Raw genomic sequence first — 20363 nt, 5'->3', positions numbered from 1 at the left:
GAAAAAACTAAACACCCTTCCAACGAATATTTAATGAGTTATTTTAAAGGAGCTTTTTCCACAACAAAATGGCTTTAAGAAACGTTTAAAATGAATGTTAGTTACAAACAAAACCAAATGTAATTCTACTGGAACCCAACTAATTTGAGTACCATTAATTAACCCTTGTGCTATCCTAAGCACTTTAACATTGGGAGTTGGGTCATCTAGACCCACTAGACAGTGCTCTGAACCTTTTTCCTTCAATGATTTGTGATATTCACTGGTGTCCATGGATTACATGAAATCTTTCCACCTTTATCCACCTTTGTCATGGTAGGGAGAACACATCAATGTAAGGGTGGGGTCATCTAAGATAGCACAAGGGTTAACCTTTTTAATTTAAATTTAGCCAAGAAGAAAATATGGTGCAAGAAACTAGTATTAAGTAAATTGTAGTGAAACTTCTGCTTATGGCAATAAAGTAATTGAGATAAAATTGTATAATGTTGCAAAAACACCAACAAACGACACCACACAGGTTTAATGCATGCCCTGCAAACTTTATCTTCTAACAAAAGTTGAACAACAAAACAGATTTGACTTCAGAAAACCTCTCAATGTTAACATGAAGTTGGATTTTTTTTTCATCCCAAAATATTAACTTTTAACTTCCACCAGAAACCCGCCAACACCTGAAAAGAAAGAAAATGTTTAGGCATTTCTTGGAAAATCATTAACTGGATTATATAAACAAAACGTTTTTTCACATATAAAACAATGAAAAACATTTTTAAAAAGTTTCTCGTTTCTTGCGGTTCCTTCATGTTTCTCAGAGAACTGTTTCCATCTTTCCTTACAAAACGAATTTTTTTTTTAAAAAAAATCAACCGTTTGTTGGCTTTTGTTTTTTGGTTTCTGACGTCTCAGGAGAAAGAAGTGGGAACAAAGCACTTATTGATTAAATAAAGAAGCAGAATCCACAAAACCGCCATCTTAAATGTCTTCAAAACCAAATCAATTTTTACTAAAAATAATAAAAATAAAATCAAATAAACTGAAGACAAACTGTAACCAAACAGCTTGGTTGACTCAGAGGGGAACAACTGATGGAGCTCTTTAGAGCTTAACTATTGATCTAAATTAAAATTAGACATTCTAAACATTCTCGTCTCATTTCCATCTTGTGTTTGATGGACATAGAGCAGACTGTATGGTGGCGCAGTGGTGAGCGCTCTCGCCTTACAGTGAGAAGGCCGTGGTTTCAGTTCTTGCAGGGCCCTTTCTGTGAGGAGTTTACATGTTCTCCTCGTGCATGCGTGGTCTCTCTCTGGTTACTTTAGCTCCCTCCCACAATCCAAAAACATGCTACATCGCATTGGTTTCTCTAAAGTGTCCCCTATTTATCCTGAAACGCTGAAGATAATTAAAAAAATAAATAAATAAATAAAAAAAAAAAAAAAAATCGGTGACAATATTTTCATCTGAATGAATGAATGAATAATGGATGGAACGGTGTTGTGCCAAAATGTTTCCCCTGCCAGAATTTGTTTCCCCTCTGGACTGACGTTACATGCCCGACGCTCACATCGTGATGCAGGACCTCTCACACTTAACTGATGGAGGGAGCACAGGCACACACTAATGTGTGTTATAAAGTACGTTGTGCTACAATCTATTGCTCTGAACGAAAAAATAATAACCTCTATGTTGAGCAATATTCCAATGTTATTTAATACATGTTTTATTAAGCATCAGAAAGGTTTCTGAAGAGTTTTTGAAAGGGATCGGTGAAACATTCTTTGAGCGTGGGGTGGGTGGGGTGTAGTTCTCCGGATTCACGGGTGTCTCTGGTCCCTAACCCCTGCGAATACTGTAGCGGGTTAAGAAAATGGATACAGAACAAAACAAACTATTGAATTAAGCTTTTGCAAACCTGAAAGAATGGCTTCACTTCTTTGGAGAACAGTCCTTTGCTTGATGAGCCTGCAGGACAGCAATGGCCTCATCCACCTTACCAGACACAAAAAATACAGTCATTACACAACATTCCCCCTTTTGGTATTTACCAGATTAAACACCATAAAGCTCAAAGGTAGTGAATGTGGACCCTATACTTAAAATTTTAACTTAGTGCAAAGTGGACAAATTTAAATAACTGAGTGAAACAGAAGTCAATCCCATTGTAGCAATATGTCAGGTTATGAAATGCAGGCAAGACATCTTTCAAATGAATCAATTCTACTCTTTTGCATGTTTCTGATAATGATTTAAGATAATTTCTTTACACATACTCAACAAAAACTAATTCCTAACACAAATCACATCTTAACGAACAAACATTGTATACATAACAACATAAAGTGCTCTAGACAAGCCAACTGCCTTGGATTTCAGGGACTCTGGCGACTCCAGCATATGCAGCAGCTCAGAGTTGTCGATCTCCAGCAACATCCCAGTAATTTTTCCTGCCAGGTTTGGCTGTTGAGCAAGGATCAGAGGGTAAAGCCGGTCCCCTGTGTGGGAGAGAGGGAGAGAAACAATCATTCAAAAACTGCTACAATATGTATACTAAATAAATAAAAATAAATGTTTGCAATCCACACCGAGAAGTTGTTTCTGGTCCATGGGTGGAGCTGCAGCCAGCATTGAGGCAGTGAGCGGCTCTGGGCCAAGGATATGTACAGGTGGTTCCACCATGGAAACAGGAACAACCTATGCACATCAAGTCAGACTGTAAACCTTTTTTGCTAGAAGCCTTTTCAGACCCTCCTGCAGTGTATTCATGTATTAGACTGTACTGAACATTTTGTCAGCACCAATTACTCAAATAGTTAAAATGTTGCTTCAATCTGGAACATTTCCAGAGGCCTTAAAAACTGCAGCTATTAAACCTCTCCTGAAGAAGAGCAATCTTGATGTCACAGTATTGAACAATAACAGACCCATCTCAAACTTGCCATTTAGAGGAAAAGTCCTGGAAAAATTTGTTTACCAACACTTCACTGACTTTCTTTTAATAAACAATTCTTCTGATCTTTTAGAACCCATCATAGCACAGAAACTGCTCTTATCAAGGTAACTAACAACATCCACCTAAACACAGACGCTGGTGAAGTCTGTCTTAATCCTGCTAGACCTGAGCGCTGCTTTTGACACTAATGATCATGGGATCCTTTTACACAGGCTCCAAGACTGGGTTGGAAGTTCTGGCTCTGCCTTTTGTTGGTTCAAGTCCCATCTAGAAGACAGGAAATATTTAGTTGAAATTGGGAGTTGTGTCTCAGAATGCATGGCCTTGAACTGTGGTGTGCCCCAGGGATCCATCCTGGGACCTCTTTTGTTCAACCTCTACCTGCTCCCACTAGGTCAGTTAATTCGCAGTAATAACATATCTTATCACAAATATGCAGATGATGTATGTGTCACTGACAGCAGGTGAATATGGGCTGTTGGATTCACTCAGTTGTTGCATCCAACAGATCAGTGCTTGGATGCAAAACAACTTCCTCCAGCTAAACTCAGACAAGACAGAAGTCATTGTCTTTGGTCCACAGAAACAAAGAGAAAGTGTCAGCAGTTACCTTCACTCTTTGTCTCTAAAAGCTTCAAATCAAGTCAGAAACCTAGAGGTAATCATGGATTCTGACCTGAACTTTAACAGCCATCCCAAGTCAGTAACATCAGCAGCATTTTACCATCTAAAAAACATTGCCAAAATTAAATACAGTGTCAAAGCCAGACCTGGAGATACTTATTCATGCATTTGTCTCCAGTAGGTTAGATTACTGTAACGGCCTGCTCACTGGCCTCCCTAAACGAGCTGTAAAACAGTTTCAGTACATCCAGAGCGCTGCTGCTTGAGTCCTGACCAGAGCCAGGAAGTACCATCACATCAGTCCTATGCCCAGCTCTCTGCACTGGCTTCCTGTAGCTCAAAGAATAGACTTTAAAGCAGCTCTGCTCGTTTACAAGTCTCTCCATGGCCTTGCACCAAAGTACATCTCTGACATGTTAGCACCATAGAACCATCTCGGACTCTGAGGACCTCGGGGACCGGCCTTCTGCGGGTGCCCAGAGTCAGGACTGAACAAGGGGAATCAGCGTTTCAGTCTTGTGCAGCTAAAAGCTAGAACAGTCTCCCTGAGGTTCAGACATGCCTCTACTGTGTTACGGTTCAAATCCAGAGTCAAAGAATTCCTGTTCAGCCGTGTATATAACTGAATGGTCCTTATTCGCACCTCTTTTCATTTTATTTTCCCTTTCCTTTCTTTTAAAGTAAATTTTCTAATGATTATGTATGTTTTTAATCTTTGCACGGTTATGTATTGTGATTTTAATGCATTTTCCTGTTTTGTGAAGAACCTTGAATTACGTTCTGTACGAATTGTGCTATACAAATAAACTTGCCTTGCCTTTAGCCCACACCATTCCAGTGTACCTCAATGACTAAAGGTGTATAAAATCGGGAGTATAACCATGTTTTCTTTGAATTATGAACAATGGGACATCCCTAGGAGATCAGAGAATTCCAGGGTGGTACTGTGACAGGATCCAACATGTGCTTGAAACTCGGTCATGACATTTCCACTAAATATTCCTCTGTCAGTCATATCGCAGCAAAGCAGAACCAATTGGGAAGGACTTGAACTTCACAAAATGGCAGACCAGATAAAATGTTAGTGCAAGTCAGCCGACAATGAGAACTTTATTAAAGGCCTTCCCAGAAGATCTGAAACTATGACCTGTGCAGGATGAGCCAATGTCATACTAACAGACAACAAATGGGAATTCACCTAACTTCATAATAGTGAACAGCAGGTTTGGCAGTGTAGTGTAAAATGTTATCAGTTGGTCAGACCTAGCAGCTCAGAGCTACAGAGCAAAGCCAACATTACCTGTGACCTCGTCATAGGTGCAGGCACCGTCACAACATGCAGTGGGTTTCTCACTGCAGAGGAGTACTTGTACTGGCCACTTCTGAGGACACCAGCTACATCTGCGCGCCCCCCTACAGTCTGAGTCCCAATGTTGTCTGAAGAATATCAAACATGCCACAAACCATCTTTATGACTGAAACATTTAGAAACGGGTGAGATACATGTGTACCATCACAGATTAAGTACTTGTCTTTTGTGTGGATGCTATGATGCGTGGAGCCTGAGTGGAAGCCTGCTTCACTGTAGTAATTGTAGTTGATCCACGGCGAGCAAAAGAGCCACCAACAATATGGGATGAGTAAGGGTCTGAAAACATGAAGACAACATGCACACACTAAAGAAATGTACTTACCTGCAGCTACATAAAGGATTAAAGAGACATAAGACCTCACTCACCCTGTGGTCTCTGCGGTTGTCCTGGCCAACGAGGGATGGGCCTCACATTGCTGACAGCATTGTGGTTGTAGAAAGAGCGAGTGGGAGGCTGCAGGAACAAGTGGTTTCAAATACAAGGTATGCACATCAGAAATGGTCGAAGAAAAATTGGGCCCTCATGAGATCTTTCTCAACCGTGGTTTTATCTGCTCTCAACTTCAAATATAAAAGAATTTAAAAAATAATTAAGAGGGCATGTGTAATGTTTGAGGATAGAGTAGGAAGAAGAAAGACTGGCGACAGTGATGAACACGTCAACAGAACGGATCGTGTCTATGACACGGACACAATGTGGCTTTTCAACTTTTATTTGCAGCTCGTCTTCGTTTTTATGAGCAGATGAGCTTAGTAGCTGCCTTTTTGGAGTTCTTTGCTTTTGTGGTTCTTAAAAAATATTAGAATCAAAATCACAAAAGATTTGAGCGAAGATCACCTGTGAATGTTTTTCTATTGAATGCAATAGTAACGCCAACATTACTTTTTCTAAAATAGAAATTGCATTTTTAATTTCCAAAACTTTTCCAGGTTTTCATGACCGTACGAACCCTGCAAATATTTAAAAAAGAGAAGACAATAAATCCAGATACCACAACTAAACTTCAAGACATAAACTTTGTTATTGCTTAGTACAAATTAAGAGCGTATAGAAAACAGTTCAGTAACTATTGGTACCATCTACCCTGAATCTTTGTTTGGATGTAACAATGTTTGAGCTCATAAGGCGAGATTACTTTATGTCTCAATGAAAACAATCTTGAATCTGACAGAAGCTGCTCAGACAGGTGAGAAAAATGCAAAATGTGGAAAACAGTAATAAAGCTAAACGTTTACTGTCTGCTACCTCCACCCTTTCTGCTCACCAGTGTTCTGTCACCACAGAGGACTTATGACATTTAACAGGACCAAAAATAAAAACGGTTAAACTCTCGTCTTCCTACTAAAGAAATGAGTACAGACGGGGCTAACAAACAAAATAAACTAAAAACTAACATTTCTATATTACTTTTTACATGTGTTTTTTTAATACTGGTATATTTACTTAAGGGGATTGAAATTATTCAAGTATGACAAATGTATATTTAAGAAAATATAAAAACGTAGGAAGAGGCAGTTGAGTTTTCACAGCACTGTACACTGTTCCCTCGCTATATTTTGGTTCACCTTTGCAGTCTTGCTGCTTTGCAGATTTGTTTTTCCACCACAAATTTTTATGCTCTTTTAAAACAGCACACCGTGTTCTGAATCCTGATTGGCTTTCGATCTCGTCAGTCAATCTCTTCAGTCTATTGTATAGAGACGCAGCACATGCAGTTTGCCAGACTTACATAAATCTTCATCCGAAGCAGATTTTTTTTATTTCTACAATACTAGACTTTTTTTTTTCTATATAAAGGTTTGAACATAGAGTTTAAGCAAGAGAAAATGTTAATGGCGGTCAAAGAAAAGTGAATTTAGTGTTTATTGAGTGGTTTATGAGTGGAAAACATCAGCAATACTACTTCACCTATTGCAGGTTATTTAACAAGGGAACGCTGCCCTTTTGTCCACTGATTGTTTCTAAGTCCATACCTGCGGAACAGTCATGTAGTATCCAGACTGGTGGTATGAATCGATGATTGGGCTGGGCATGGTTCTCAGTGTAGCCATTCTCTGCATGTATTTATTTGTAAGAATGGCTTTACGCTCCTCCCTGCGTTGAGCCAGAGCGACATACAGCGGCTTGGTTGCAACAATTCTGCCGTTCATTTCCGTTACTGCTTTTGTTGCTTCCTCTGGAGAGGAGAAACACACAAAGCCAAAGCCTTTGCTTTGGCCGGCCTCAGTCATCACCTGTGAAAAGCACAAGAGATCAACTTCAGAAAAGGTTACTATAGTATTTAAAGTACAAACTTTGTGGAATAAGAAAAGTTCAGGCAGATGAACAAGAGGCTGTAAGACACCCCTGCAAGATGATAACATTCCCAGAACCCAATTTTATCAAAACAGTGATTCATTTAGTACAATGCACTTGTCATTTTTACTCGTGAATTAGTTGAATGAGTAAATCCCACCTTAGCACTTGTGATGGTTCCATACGGGGAAAACTCCTTTCTTAGTCTCTCATCGTCAATGCTATCATCCAAGTTCTTCACATACAGATTAACGCCCTAAAAAGTTTTTAGAGAAGTTTCTTTTCAGTGTTTTGCACCACTAAACACAGGGCACTTATTAAAAAAAAGGAAGAGGATGTCTACTCCTAACTGCATGATGTTTAAATCTATAAAGTTAACAGTTTAAAAAATCCACTGAGGCAAAAAAAAGACACTGAAGACAACAGTGACTAGAAGAAGTCATTTGTAGGTCAGTCTCCAAACTGATTCTTCAATCACAGAAACCTTTATTTTAACATGACCAAGAACGTTCTGCCAAACACTGGAGCATTCTACAAGGGTCTCATCCCTCAGCAAGGCACCAAACTTCCAACCGGCTGTAGACATCGATTGGTTTGCAGTTTTATAATGGACAAAAGTACTTAAACATTATAAGTCCAAAGTGATAGTGACAAAGCCCATGACATTTGCAAATATAAAGAAGCCAATAGAAACAAGAAAAGGGTAAATGCCTGTCATTCTACTCGAGTGAGAAAAGACATGGATGTTAGGTTCATTTCCTTAAAAGAAATCTGTCTACCGGTAATTATATTTACAAACACCACACAGACCTGATATCTCTGTATGCGATCTTGTTTCAGTTGGTCAAACTTGCGCTTCAGCTCCCCCTGGCGCTCTAGACGCTTCTGGGCTCGCCCTACATAAATGATCTTCCCATTCATCTCCTTTCCATTCATCTCATCCACAGCCTGAGTAGAAAGTCACGTTTAGTTAAACACAAAAAAATATACAAAAAAAATGTACCTATATTAATTACCATGCAGTCACAGAAATTCCAATATTACCCAGACATCAAGTTTGTAATATTTAATTATAGCCCCCCCCCCCTTTAAATTAATCTTTCCAGCACCAATGCCCATTTATATTGAAATAAATTTAATGCATGTCTAAAAAACAAAAACAAATGAGGGGAAAACAGCGACGTTGATGCTAAAAAGGTCACCAGAAAGGTTAGACACTAGTAGTTTACACTTTCATAAAAATGGAGGTGGTCTAAGAGCAGCATCATGAGATCTCAACTATATCTATCAAATCTACTAAATCTTTTTAGTCACCGTCTCTTTTACCAATATAAGGGGGTTTAAAATAAAGTATTCTTTCATGTTTATGCAAAAAGCGTGTGCAGTTTCTTTTGTTTAAATAAAAAAAGGGAAAATGAATCTAGAGCGCAAAAAGAAAAAAAAGTGGAGAAAATAGGCGTATTAAATATATTTATGTTGGGTTTTAAAAGCATGCTCTTTGCTGGTGGGAAAAAAAATAAAGAAAATTAGGAAGTAACATTCTTAGATGATGCTTGACAGACAAACTATTAGACAGATGTTACTTTCTGAGCATCTTCATGATGAGCATAATTCACGAAGCCAAATCCTCGGGAGCGTCCCTTCTCATCCCTCATGACTCGAACACTCAGGGTCTTCCCTGAGAGCAGACAAGACGGCATTAAACAACGATCCTTTGACCCTGTAGGAAATAGTTTAAACTTCTCTTACCAAATGCAGAAAACGCTTCCTTCAGTTTTTCATCCGTCAAGTTGTCTCCAAAGTTTTTGATGTAGATATTTGTGAACTTCATGACCTTAGTACCAAATTCTACCTCCCTCTCTTTACGAGACTTAAAGTGGCCAACAAACCTGGAGCAAGAAACAACCCCCCCCCCCCAAAAGAAAAATCTAAATTACAAGTCAAAGAATGAGAAAAATTAATAAAAAAAAAAAAAAAAAAAAAAAAAACAATACAGTTAATACAAATGAACAAAAACAGAAAATATCTCAGAACTTATGATAAATGGGTTTCAAATAGTCTCATCTTTTTTAGCATCACCATGCCCATCCCTATAAAAAATTACAAAAGACAAAATAAAACAAACCCTGGATACAAAGCCTACCAACAACTGACCTACTCTGGAAGAACTGACATTTTTTCCACAGGGAGCGGAGTTCTGGGTTGATAATACCATGTTCCACCTTTTTACCTGTCTTTTCACTAAGCAAAAACAGAGAGGTAATCTGCAAACAGTCTATGCCATTTTTTCCATTGATTTTCATGTGAAATTTAAACACTTTCTTCTCTACACTGCCCAAGCTTTTCAGTCAGACACCTGCTATGCAAGGGTTCAAAATAAAAACTCACACTTTTCGGTCATTAAGCAGCATCCCATTCATGGTTTCAATGGCTCGGTTTGCCGCCTCCTGGGTCTCAAAGTGAACAAAGCCATAGCCTTTGGATCCTCTCTCATCACAGACAACCTGCAAAGCAAAACTTAACTATGGAGACTTTCCACTTCATATAATAGCAAAGTATGAACCATTCACAGAGCCAACAGGGACTGTGTTCTATGACTTACCTTACAGGACAAAATATTGCCAAAGGCTGAGAAGGTATCATACAGCGCCTTGTTGTCGATAGAGTCATCTATGTTCTTGATAAAGATGTTACCCACACCAGACTTCCGGAGAGCCGGGTCTCGCTGAGACCACATTATTCGAATTGGCCGACCCTTGATGACATCATAGTTCATGGTATCCAGGGCACACTCCGCTAAAACAAGATTTTAGACAATGACGCTAAACAAACCTTATTTTAAAAATAATGAGGTTAGTCACGGGCCACCAAAGTCCTGCACCGGGTTTAACCTCTCCCACAATTTGTGCAAGTAGTACAAATCAAAGTTGTAAAGTCTTCAGAGTCCCACTCCGATCATCTTTTGATCTGTTTTAGAAAAGCCTTCCCAGTGGTATTTTAATTAGGAGTGTGTCATTTTAAACAAAAATTTTAAAAACTTGTGTTTTTTTCTCTAAGACATTTAGAGTCAGATACTAGCATCTATACAGTATTCTCCCCCATATTCATGAGGGCTAGACACCAGAGATCCCGGCGAGTATGCAGAATTCATGAACACGGAGAACCGTGTGCTCTTCATCTCCGCCACCTTTCCTCAGAAATTCCTGCAGCAGCACCTTCAGACTGAAAAGTCTTATGTATAAGTCTGAGCTTTTGGGATGAACCGAGGACTCGCCTCACTGAAAAAAGAAATGCACGAATACGTGAAACTACAAATATTTAAACGCAAATAAGCGGGGGAGCACTGCAGCTCTTCTAAGACTAATACAGTACATAGGTGTTTATTTTCCATCATCTTTCCATTAATCATGCACACTTGAACATGAGCAGGCCAGGAGGAGAGGGGTGGAGTGGCCCACCCAGCGTATTTTCTACATCACAAATTAGCCTCTTTCAAATGGCCTTTTTTGAAAATAAAAATTTAAAAAATAAATCACTTTTCAGCGTTTCTTTATCTCTAAAGATAAACTTTTGAGGATTGAGACTGTCAGTCTGTGTCATTTGGGGCCTATTGTGTCAAGCTCTTCACTCATCAAAACGCAGCTTGCAGAAAGGGGGGGCCAAGGGCGGGGCTACTCAGCTCAGCACCAATGGCCACGCCCATGTAGAGGAGGTTTTGGAAACAGGATTCAAGCAAAAACATGAAAAATGGCTTTTTAAGACATTTAGCTTGTGGGAATTTGGTTAAAATTTAATAATAATTAAAACACAATTTGGAACATTTTTATTTAAAAAAAAGTCTTAGGGGAACTTTAAGAAAAGCATGATATACACCCTTTAAGTTTTAAAAAATATTTCACGACTTTTGCCAAGCAAGTTGCCATTTAAATCAAAAAGGTTGTCATTTCTGCAGTTTAATCAAATCTACCCAAGACCTATGATTTCCTAAAGAAAATGTTTTTTTGCCATTTCCATTATAGATTAAAATAATTTCTGCATCCATTTAAACTCTAAATAACCATATTTTAGTAAATCAGTACACACTCCTTGTTAACTCATAAGTGGTTTAGATAGAAACGCGTTACCATCAGCTGGTTGCTGGAAGTTTATGTAGGCATATCCCAGAGATCTGCGAGTAATAATGTCACGGCACACACGGATCGATACGATGGGGCCAGCAGGGGAAAACTTCTGGTAAAGCATGGCCTCCGTGACATCAGGGTGTAGGTCACCAACATACAGAGAGGCGAGAGGATACCCTGGTCCACCGCTGTTCATCGTGTGTTTGACAGCTGCAAAACATTGTCACATTAGTATTGCTGTAAACATGACTTTTAGTCGTTGGATCATCACAATTGTTTATTTGCATACTCTTGCAAAAACCATGATGATACAGCTAAAGACTTAGTGAAATCAACACATATTATTCCGTGTGTCTTAAGGTTACTGATATTGCCCACATGATGATTCTAAATAACTTGTGCTATCCTAGGCACTTTAACATTGGGAGTTGGGTCATCTAGACCCACTTGACAGTGCTCTGAACCTATTTTCTTTAATGATTTGTAATCTTCACTGGTGTCCATGGATTAAATGAAATCTTTCCACCTTCATCCACCTTTGTCATGGTAGGGAGAACACGTCAATGTAAGGGTGGGGTCATCTAAGACAGCACAAGGGTTAAAGAGTTTTCCTCAGCGAGGACACGATGACGATCGAATACAAAATGAACACCCCCCGCTTTTTCATTTGCAATTTTGGTCAATTTTCCACACCTGTGACCTCATCGTAGTTTCAGCCCTCGCTTCAAATGTTAAGGTGGTTCATAGCTTTGAAATAAATCTGTGCAAAGAAAAAATAAATAAAAAATCTTCAACTTTATAGTAATATCAAGGCGTGCAGTTCTACGTTCAGACTACGTACGCTGTATTTAATAGGTTACCCCCCCCCCCCCCATTAAAACCTTTGATAAATTTGTGTTATCAAAACCCATTAAAAATATCTATTACATTTAATTTTTAAAATTTTAGCACACGTCATTGTTTGTAGACAGAGTTTTAGCCTAACGGTGTTGAGGCCTGAAGAAAGATAAATTGTAGGGGGTGGGGGGGGCGTTCTACACGACGGACATCTGTGAACGTTGAAGCTAAATTTACGAATTTCAAAAAAACGGATGTTATGTGGAAAGGGAAGTTAAAATTTAAAGTAGAGTAAATACCGTTTTAAAAAAAGTAACAATTGTCCACAATATTAAGTGAAATTTTAATTTAGTGCGGTTATTTTCTTCTCGTCATATATATTAGAACTAGCATGGTTAGCAGGGCGAAGACTCAGACTTCAATCTACTAAATGCGGGACAGGCAAATTAACTTTTAAAAACTTACTTTCAAAGCGTGGACGTCTAACTTTTTGGAGCAGCAAGTTGTTGGATCACGTCAGTAGTTTTTTTTTTTTTTAATTATAACCGCAACACACCTGTACTGCACAACACTACTTTAATTAGGCTGTGGAAAGGCCTGGATGGAACGTCACTTTCCGCGGTAAGAAATAGTTCCCTAAAACTAGTCACGTCATCACATGTTTTAGACAAAAAAACTTTTTGAGATTTTATGTTTTCTTTTTTACTCGTTATTTTACAGTTTTAACGTGAGCAGAAAAAAAGACGTAATTTTCCTCTTATCTGAAACAAAACTTTATTTCACTGAATGGTCTTTGACACTTCCCTATTTCTTACATGTATAGTGAAACTAGAATGGTTTTAAGTACATAAACACAAAGCTAGAATTACACCAACCATTGTTTATCTCCATGTTGTCAATGCATTTTATAGCTATTCTAAATTTTCACAACCACGTGTGTGCACTGGGTAATAGACTGTTACAGAAGCAAATTTTAGCCATAAGACTTATCAGTAAAAACAAAGCAAATAGATACCTGATATACAGACAGGCTTCGTTCCACATTCACTAACTGCATTTTCATCAAGCATGATAATGAACTGACATTTTTTTTCCCCCAAACAGGTCAGGTTTCAATTCAATGGAGCACTGTCAGTGTAAACAGACCACCACCTATGGTGTGGAATGGTGTCTTGAACTACAGTAATGTGGAATGTAGTGGTGATAAAATGGTATTGTGACACTGAGGTTCTTTCCCGAGGAATAAAATGGCTGTTTCCACCCACTAAAACCAACCAGACTTTTTTTTAAGCAAATTCCCATCATTTTTCCACAAGTAGACAGATTCACCTGGATAAAAATTGAGGTGAGACTTTAGCTGCTCTAAGCTTTTCTATGACTCCAAACAAGCGGATGCTGCTACCTAATAAGAAAATACTAAATGCTGTAAGAGAAAGCCAGGCACAATATTTTTTGGAGAAAACAACCGCTTTAAGAGGAATATTTTTGCAAGCAGGGTTGATACAGTGTGGTAAGACATTTTCAATTAACATCAATAAAAGGTTACTTTTAAGTTTTACATACAGATGATAGTCAATCTTGAAAAATACATGGAACCACATCTTTACGCACATACAATTTTCATTGTACTTAGATCAAGCAGCACCTGAACAGTGAGTAAAACTACAATGACAATCCATACTTAGTTTCAAAAAGGGGAAAAAAAAAAAGGCAAACCAAAAAGGGAGCACTGCCATTTCCAAAAGCTAAATGTGGAATGTCCTAATGTCTGAACAAATCTAACATAACAATTTATGGGGTCCCTCAGAAATTTGTCTCTGTGAATTCGTGAACATGATTTAAGAAGCATTACACCAAGTTGTCAGTGTCACAATACAGCCAGCCTCCTTCTGTATGAGTCCACAGCAGAATTGCATTTAGCTAGATATAGGATTGTACACATCTGGAAAAACAAGACCTGCTTTTTTTGGAGGGGGGGGGACACCGACCATCACAGTGTTTGGTGGAAAATTAACTGCCAGTTTAATTACCATACAATAAAACCTGCAAATATGAGGAATCACAAAATAAGAAAGTAACAAAAGATGGGGTGAAAAATGCACAACAATCTAGCCGGGACGAAAGGAATTTGGAAGGACAATTAGAATTCACAACACCCACCCACCCCTACCCCACCCCAGAACATGCACACAATCTTTCACATCCATTCACACTTGCTCACACACTGCACACAGGCCTACACACAAAGCTGACCAAAAAAAAAAAAAGAACAGCAACATGGACTCACTAATCAATACAACATGTTTCCACAAAGTGACTGAATCTGCTAACAACTGAAAATTACCCTGTCACCTCACAGTGAACTGAGAGGGGTAAACTAGTTTGTCAGGAGCAATTCAGGCTGCTTGTCATACAGAAGTGGGAGGGGCTGATGGAGTGGAGGGGGATGTATATAAGCTGTCTGTGTTTAAGATAAGAGTGTAGGTGGATAAACAGTGCAATTCCATTAGTTTTCCCCGTCTCCGGTCTCTCCCTCATCTGCCTGGTTTTCTGATGTCCACAGCTGGCAAGAAAAGAGAAGATAACGTTACAACTTCCTGTGAAACAGGAAAAAAAAAGTCAAGTGTGCAGAGTAAAGCTCACAGTCAGGTTGTCCCTTAGTAGTTGCATGATCAGGGTGCTGTCTTTGTAAGAGTCCTCGTTCAAAGTGTCAAGTTCAGCAATGGCTTCATCGAACGCCTGAAAGATTGAATGAATGAAAGGAAGCATTAAAAAAAAAAACTTTAAACATGAAATGAAGGAGGCACAGCTTGGAAAGTCTTTAGCGATAGTTAAAACATAAAGCTTATCTTCAAAGTTATGACTTTAGAAAGCATTTCATACCGTCTTAGCCAGGCTGCAGGCCTTGTCTGGGTTGTTGAGGATTTCATAATAGAACACCGAGAAGTTAAGGGCCAAGCCAAGCCTGATTGGGTGTGTTGGCTGCATCTCTCCTTTGCTAATGTCAAAGGCTTGCTGGTATGCCTGCTGGGAGTTATCCACGGTATCTGCAAAACAACAAGAATTTTTTTTGTTAGAAAAAACACTCGTGGAAGACTAAAATAAAACCCAGATAACAATCTTTTAAAGTCTAAAACTCCCTTTTCATTTTTTTTTTTCTTACTTTCACCATCTCAGTAAAAGGACAAGCTCTTTAGCTGCAACATTCTTTATGGTTTGCCAGCTTAGTGCAAAATCGTAAAGCATACCTGCACAAAATGACCAGCTCTAAATCTGGTAGGTGTGTAAATGTTATCAAAATACCTAAAAACTAATAAGACTATGCAGCTGTTGCTGGAAATTATATAAGAGGGAAAAAAAACTACACCTCATTTTCCATTTAGATAATCACTAAATGTACTAATTACCCACTAGATCAACAGAAATACAAGTTATGTTCCAACTTACCCTTCTTGATGTCTCCAGAGGCAACCTCAGAAAGGTATCTATAATAGTCACCTTTCATTTTCAGATAGAACACCTTGCTTTCAGCAGAAGATGCGTTGGCAATGAGAAAGTTGTCCAGTAGCCCCTGAAAGACAAAGTTAAGACATGATGTTCACACTTCCTGTATACAAGAGTTGGGAAACTAAAAACAATAAAATAAACTCTTACAAGCACATCGTGGCAGATGTCCTGCAGCTCAGTTTCTATCTTCTCCCGATATTCACGTGCCATCTGCTGTTTTTTGTCATTACCCTCAGTCTTCTGCTCAATGCTGGAAATCACACGCCAAGATGAACGACGTGCTCCAACCACATTCTTGTAGGCAACAGAAAGAAGGTTGCGCTCCTCATTTGACAGCTCAGCTCCTTGCTCTGTCACCGACTTCATAGCTGCAGCCATGTCATCGTAGCGCTCAGCCTGCTCAGCCAGCTTGGCCTTCTGTACCAGGTCGTTCTTATCCATTTTCTAGACTGTAAGAAAAGAAAATACAGAATAAAATCAAATTACATTCAAAGAATCCAGATATTAAAGAATGTGTGTGCACGTATGTGTGTTTGCCCACCTACAATCCACTTGTATTTTTTAAAAGGTAAATCAGTTGTAAATATTACCAGAAAAAAAAATCTGAATTTAGTCTTTTTTTTACTTCTCACTAGGCCTCATGGCATTTGGGTCAGCAATTCTCAACATTTGCTAAGGTTAGCTGCTAGCTAGTTTTAGCGATGCTCAACTACTATCAATTCCGTTTACGCCCATTTTCTTCTTTATGAATTTTACCGAAACTAAAAAGCGAAACTATGTCAAATTTAAAACACTCGTGGGTGTTTCGTTGCATATTCTACTTCTGATTTTTATATCCTTTTGCGACAACTAACCGAAGCCTCGGTGGGTCAGGCTTTAATGCCCTCCCCTACTAGGGGTTGCTAACACAGCGTTAGCGGGCTAATTCATTTCACTGTCCACTAACCCTAAAAATGACAAATGAGAAGGAACTAAATCGAAATTATTACAAATTGGGCTTTAAACGGGTGTTACAAACTGATTTCAGTTGGTTAAAGATGCTAATTTATCTTGATAACGCAAAACAACAAGAGTTGCTAACAATCTGTTAGCTACCGTCGTCTGACTGCCGCTGCCCAAATGGAAGTAAGCAGGCCAGCGCGAGACTCGTTAATAAAATAAAACACCAGTGGTGGCTTTCTACGAAATATATTCATCCTTGGTTGAACTGTGAGTGATTCACGTTCTGTATTTTAATGTACTGCTTCGGGACTAAATACATTTTAAATTCCTACACCAGGGCCCGCCCGAGCAGACGAGCCTGTCAGAACAAAGTGTCATGGAATCCGATCGTCGGTTAGCTCTGCAGCTAGCTAGAGCGCTAAAGCGAGCCTTTCACAAACCAGCTAGCTAGCCTCTCGCTGGTGATGGCTTCTCAAATTAATTTAACCGGACACAATTTCAACAGCTCTTCATCCGATAAGGTACCAATGAAAATGCAGTATTATCGTGCGATATTCGAACAATTTAGATCGGTATACTTACAAAATGTGTGACTTTTAATCCTGCTTTTTTTCGCTCTCTGGACGATTCAGCCTCCGTCCTCCGTCTCGCTCAACGTACAGGGCAGTACCACTTCCGCTACACTGGCACTTCTGTTTCCTTCTTTCTCACCGCACATCTGCCTTACGTAATGCAGCCGCTGCCTGTGTGCAAAGGTGTAACTAAGATAGTACAATTTTAACTTTTGAAATATTTATACTCAAAAATACTCTAATAGATCTGACGTTTCTGACGTTTTTGTCAGCTATAATTTTCTGGAACCTCGTCAGCCTCTCAGTTTGAAGGATCCAACTATGTATTTCTACATTTTAAAACCCGTTTACATTTTAAAAATGTAAAAAAAAAAAATACAAAAAAAACTACAACATACATTTACTCTAAAATATGGGTGCTGGTCCTTGTTTGTAACTCACAAGATCGATTTTTACTATATTAAACCTATAGATCTATGCACAATACTTTTTAAAACTACATTTTTGGTCATTGTCATTGCTGTTTTTGACATTTTTAACATCGATAAACATCTAAAACCACCAGTAAACATCCACAACTACTTCAAAAAATGTTTAAAGCACATTTTTCATTAATTTGTGCTTTTAAAAGCTTTGTTCTCCATCTTGCAAACCAAGGTCAAAGATCAAGGTCACTGTAGTGGCTCCAACCTTTAAGTTAAGATAAGTACAACTTTCTCTATAGATTGTTATTGCAGAATCATTGCATTTGCAAGTCCATTTAACATTTTACTGATTCTTTACACACCAGGAGAGGAACATAACTATTATTAAATTAATCAGCTAAAAACTACACATTTTTTAGCTATTGCTTTATCAATTAAAATACACCTAATAGTCAAATGTGGTTTGCAAATTAAAAAAATAAATAAACTGGTCTTCAAAATTTCTCAAAAATACGTAAATATGAATACACTAATCAACACTGTCCTTTAATTTATGCCTATTTAAAAACTCTTTTAGAGAAAGGTTTAATAAAGTTATAGATTTGATAACGGTTTTAAAAAGAGAAATTGCCTACAAAAATATTTTCTTTTTCTCAAATTGACCAAATTTTATTTGTGTGAATTAAGCATTTATCCCAACTCTGGTTTTTTTATTTGTGTTTTGCAGATCTTCAGTCAAAGTGTTCCTGTTGTTGTGTATTCAACTATCCATCTTCAAACTGTTCACAAATTCCTTGTCTATTCAAAAAGTGAATGTATGTTCCTAACCCTTTGTAATTTGTTATAGACTACTGGATCAACCTCACAGACAGAGGCCATGATTCAATTCCTATACAAGTCATGGTTATATACAGTAGAATTAAGAAAACAATAAAAAAAAGTAATAAATCATCTGAGGTTTAAATACTGTCCTGAATGGAAGGGAAATTTGTAATTCAATTCAAAATTAGCTAAAAAATTCTCTTTCATTTCTTTAAGAATGATTGAAATAGGATTTAAAAGACCAGTCAACAATAGCTAAAATATATAACAGTCATCAGTTTTATCTGAACCCATTTGGATAAATTTGTTCTAAAAACCTGGTTAACTTGTATTTTAGGCTGCAAAAGCACGTTATTTAGGCTGCAAAAGCCCAGGCCGGCTCTGTCCTGGGCTGCACACTTGAGTCCATCGAGGAGGTGGCGGACAGGAGGATGTTAGCTAAGCTGACATCCATCATGGATAACCCCTCCCACCCCCTGCACAAAACTGTAGAGGCGCTGACCAGCTCCTTCAGCACAAGACTGTTGCACCCTCAGTGTAAGAAGGAGCGCTACCGCAGGTCATTCCTCCCCACAGCCATCAGACTGTACAACACCGTGTCAAAGTGACACTCCACGGTCCCAGGGGTGTTTTTCTGTTTAGTTTAGTCATTGATTCATTTACTTTTGTTGTAGTTGTTGTTTTTCAATTTTAAATTGTTTTTTGTTCCTGAACAGTTGTTTGTTTTTGTTCTTGGTGTGAACTTCATTAGTTATTTCTGTATTTTGAAAAAATTTGTAATGTTTTTTTACAGTTTACATGTTTTGCAGACCGCATGTTTTTTAACATGCGGTCCCGCATGTTTTTTAACATTTTTACACTTTTGCAGCTGTATTTATTTAATATTTATTTCTTTATTTAATAAGAATCTCATTTTTGATAATAATTTTTCATAATAATTTTAGTAATATTTTTAATTATCTAATATAATTGTAATTTGTGATGTCCTTTATTGATGTTATATTATATAGATTATTTCTGAATGTTGTGTTGCTGCCACAGATAAATGAAATTTCCCCATTGTGGGATTAATAAAGTCATCTATCTATCTATTAAGAACATTGTATGGAATTGGAAGAAAAAGACTTGTGTTTGTTTTTTGTGTGACATTTGATTTAATGAGGGCAGTAGGGTTCTCCAATTATGATTTATTCTACTAATTAGAAAATGAAGTATCACTTTTGATTTCTCTTTTAAACCAAAATCATAAAAAAGCAAAATCGACTCGGCCAAGAGTATTCATCTTGACATTGAGTCACAGCATCTGAATTTAAAATCTTGCCGTGACTCAACTTCAAGAATACGTCACCTGGATAAATTAGATCTTTTACTAATAAAAACGTTTAATTTTTTAGGCTTTTTATTTATTTTCAAGCTTTAAGTTTCATTTAAATAGAGAGAAGTGAGGCCAAATCTTTAGCAACCTCCCCTCCACACCCCGAGGAGCTTAGCCTTTCAGAAATCGGGCTGACCCATGAGTCTTACCACCCTCAGAGGAAGCCAAATCCTGTACAGGTGAGGGGGGACACTGACTGACGAGGAATGTTAGAAATAACAGAAATCATGTTGCTGCGCGTCTTCAGTTCCAGACAGTGGCCGTCTGTTCTTCCAGAGACTGACTGACAACATCGCCACCATATCCAGAGCTCCGCATTCCACCTGAATAGAAGTTTCTGCGGGAATTGGTTTGATGGAACAACCAACATAATAATAAAAGCTGTGAAAAAGTTCAGGTAGACCTTAAGCAGGGGTGGAGAAAATGAACAAAAATATGTTAAGCAAAACGGAAAAACACATTTCATTCTATTTTGACTGTATAGTTTCAAATTTTGCAGAATAAAAAAACAAATATC

General features: G+C 38.1%; 2 protein-coding genes across 4 annotated transcripts; both read right to left on the bottom strand.

Moving 5' to 3' along the window:
• Positions 1-521: 521 nt before the first annotated feature.
• On the bottom strand, positions 522-12830 carry LOC101167536 (embryonic polyadenylate-binding protein). Of its 3 annotated transcripts, none has more exons than XM_011477242.3 (17): positions 12669-12830; positions 11370-11576; positions 9848-10041; positions 9634-9749; positions 9400-9486; positions 8995-9134; positions 8829-8923; positions 8056-8193; positions 7406-7501; positions 6924-7184; positions 5316-5403; positions 5106-5225; positions 4878-5014; positions 2586-2694; positions 2365-2495; positions 1916-1992; positions 522-674 (listed from the first exon to the last, which is right to left on the bottom strand). In XM_011477242.3, exons 2-16 carry the CDS (start codon positions 11560-11562, stop codon positions 1930-1932), a joined length of 1968 nt encoding a protein of 655 aa, XP_011475544.1. In that variant the 5' UTR covers positions 11563-11576; positions 12669-12830; the 3' UTR covers positions 522-674; positions 1916-1929. The 3 variants fall into 3 exon arrangements, with proteins under 3 accessions (XP_011475544.1, XP_011475546.1, XP_020560398.1); XM_020704739.2 differs by lacking the exon at positions 522-674 and adding an exon at positions 1690-1843; XM_011477244.3 differs by lacking the exon at positions 9400-9486 and having other exon boundaries at positions 628-674.
• Positions 12831-12960: 130 nt separating this feature from the next.
• Positions 12961-17365, bottom strand: LOC101167287 (14-3-3 protein beta/alpha-1). Its single transcript, XM_004070523.4, has 6 exons — positions 17235-17365; positions 15858-16159; positions 15651-15774; positions 15087-15250; positions 14847-14942; positions 12961-14766 (listed from the first exon to the last, which is right to left on the bottom strand). Exons 2-6 carry the CDS (start codon positions 16149-16151, stop codon positions 14710-14712), a joined length of 735 nt encoding a protein of 244 aa, XP_004070571.1. The 5' UTR covers positions 16152-16159; positions 17235-17365; the 3' UTR covers positions 12961-14709.
• Between the last annotated feature and the right edge of the window lie 2998 nt (positions 17366-20363).

Source organism: Oryzias latipes, chromosome 7 (genome assembly GCF_002234675.1).
Source record: "Oryzias latipes chromosome 7, ASM223467v1".
NCBI classification, from domain to species: Eukaryota; Metazoa; Chordata; class Actinopteri; order Beloniformes; family Adrianichthyidae; genus Oryzias; species Oryzias latipes.
The sequence above is the reverse complement of the archived record's forward strand: the minus strand, read 5'-3'. Positions and strand labels throughout refer to the sequence as shown.

Coding starts and splice junctions, on each gene's coding strand:
- LOC101167536 (XM_011477242.3), bottom strand. CDS start 11,562: ATGAACAGCGGTGGACCAGGGTATCCTCTCGCCTCTCTGTATGTTGGT. Junction 5,226..5,315: donor ACAACCGCAGAGACCACAGG/GTGAGTGAGGTC, acceptor TCATGTTTTCAG/ACCCTTACTCATCCCATATT. Junction 1,993..2,364: donor CAGAGTCCCTGAAATCCAAG/GCAGTTGGCTTG, acceptor GTGTCTGGTAAG/GTGGATGAGGCCATTGCTGT.
- LOC101167287 (XM_004070523.4), bottom strand. CDS start 16,151: ATGGATAAGAACGACCTGGTACAGAAGGCCAAGCTGGCTGAGCAGGCT. Junction 15,251..15,650: donor CTCTGGAGACATCAAGAAGG/GTAAGTTGGAAC, acceptor GTTGTTTTGCAG/ATACCGTGGATAACTCCCAG. Junction 14,767..14,846: donor TACTAAGGGACAACCTGACT/GTGAGCTTTACT, acceptor TTTTCTTGCCAG/CTGTGGACATCAGAAAACCA.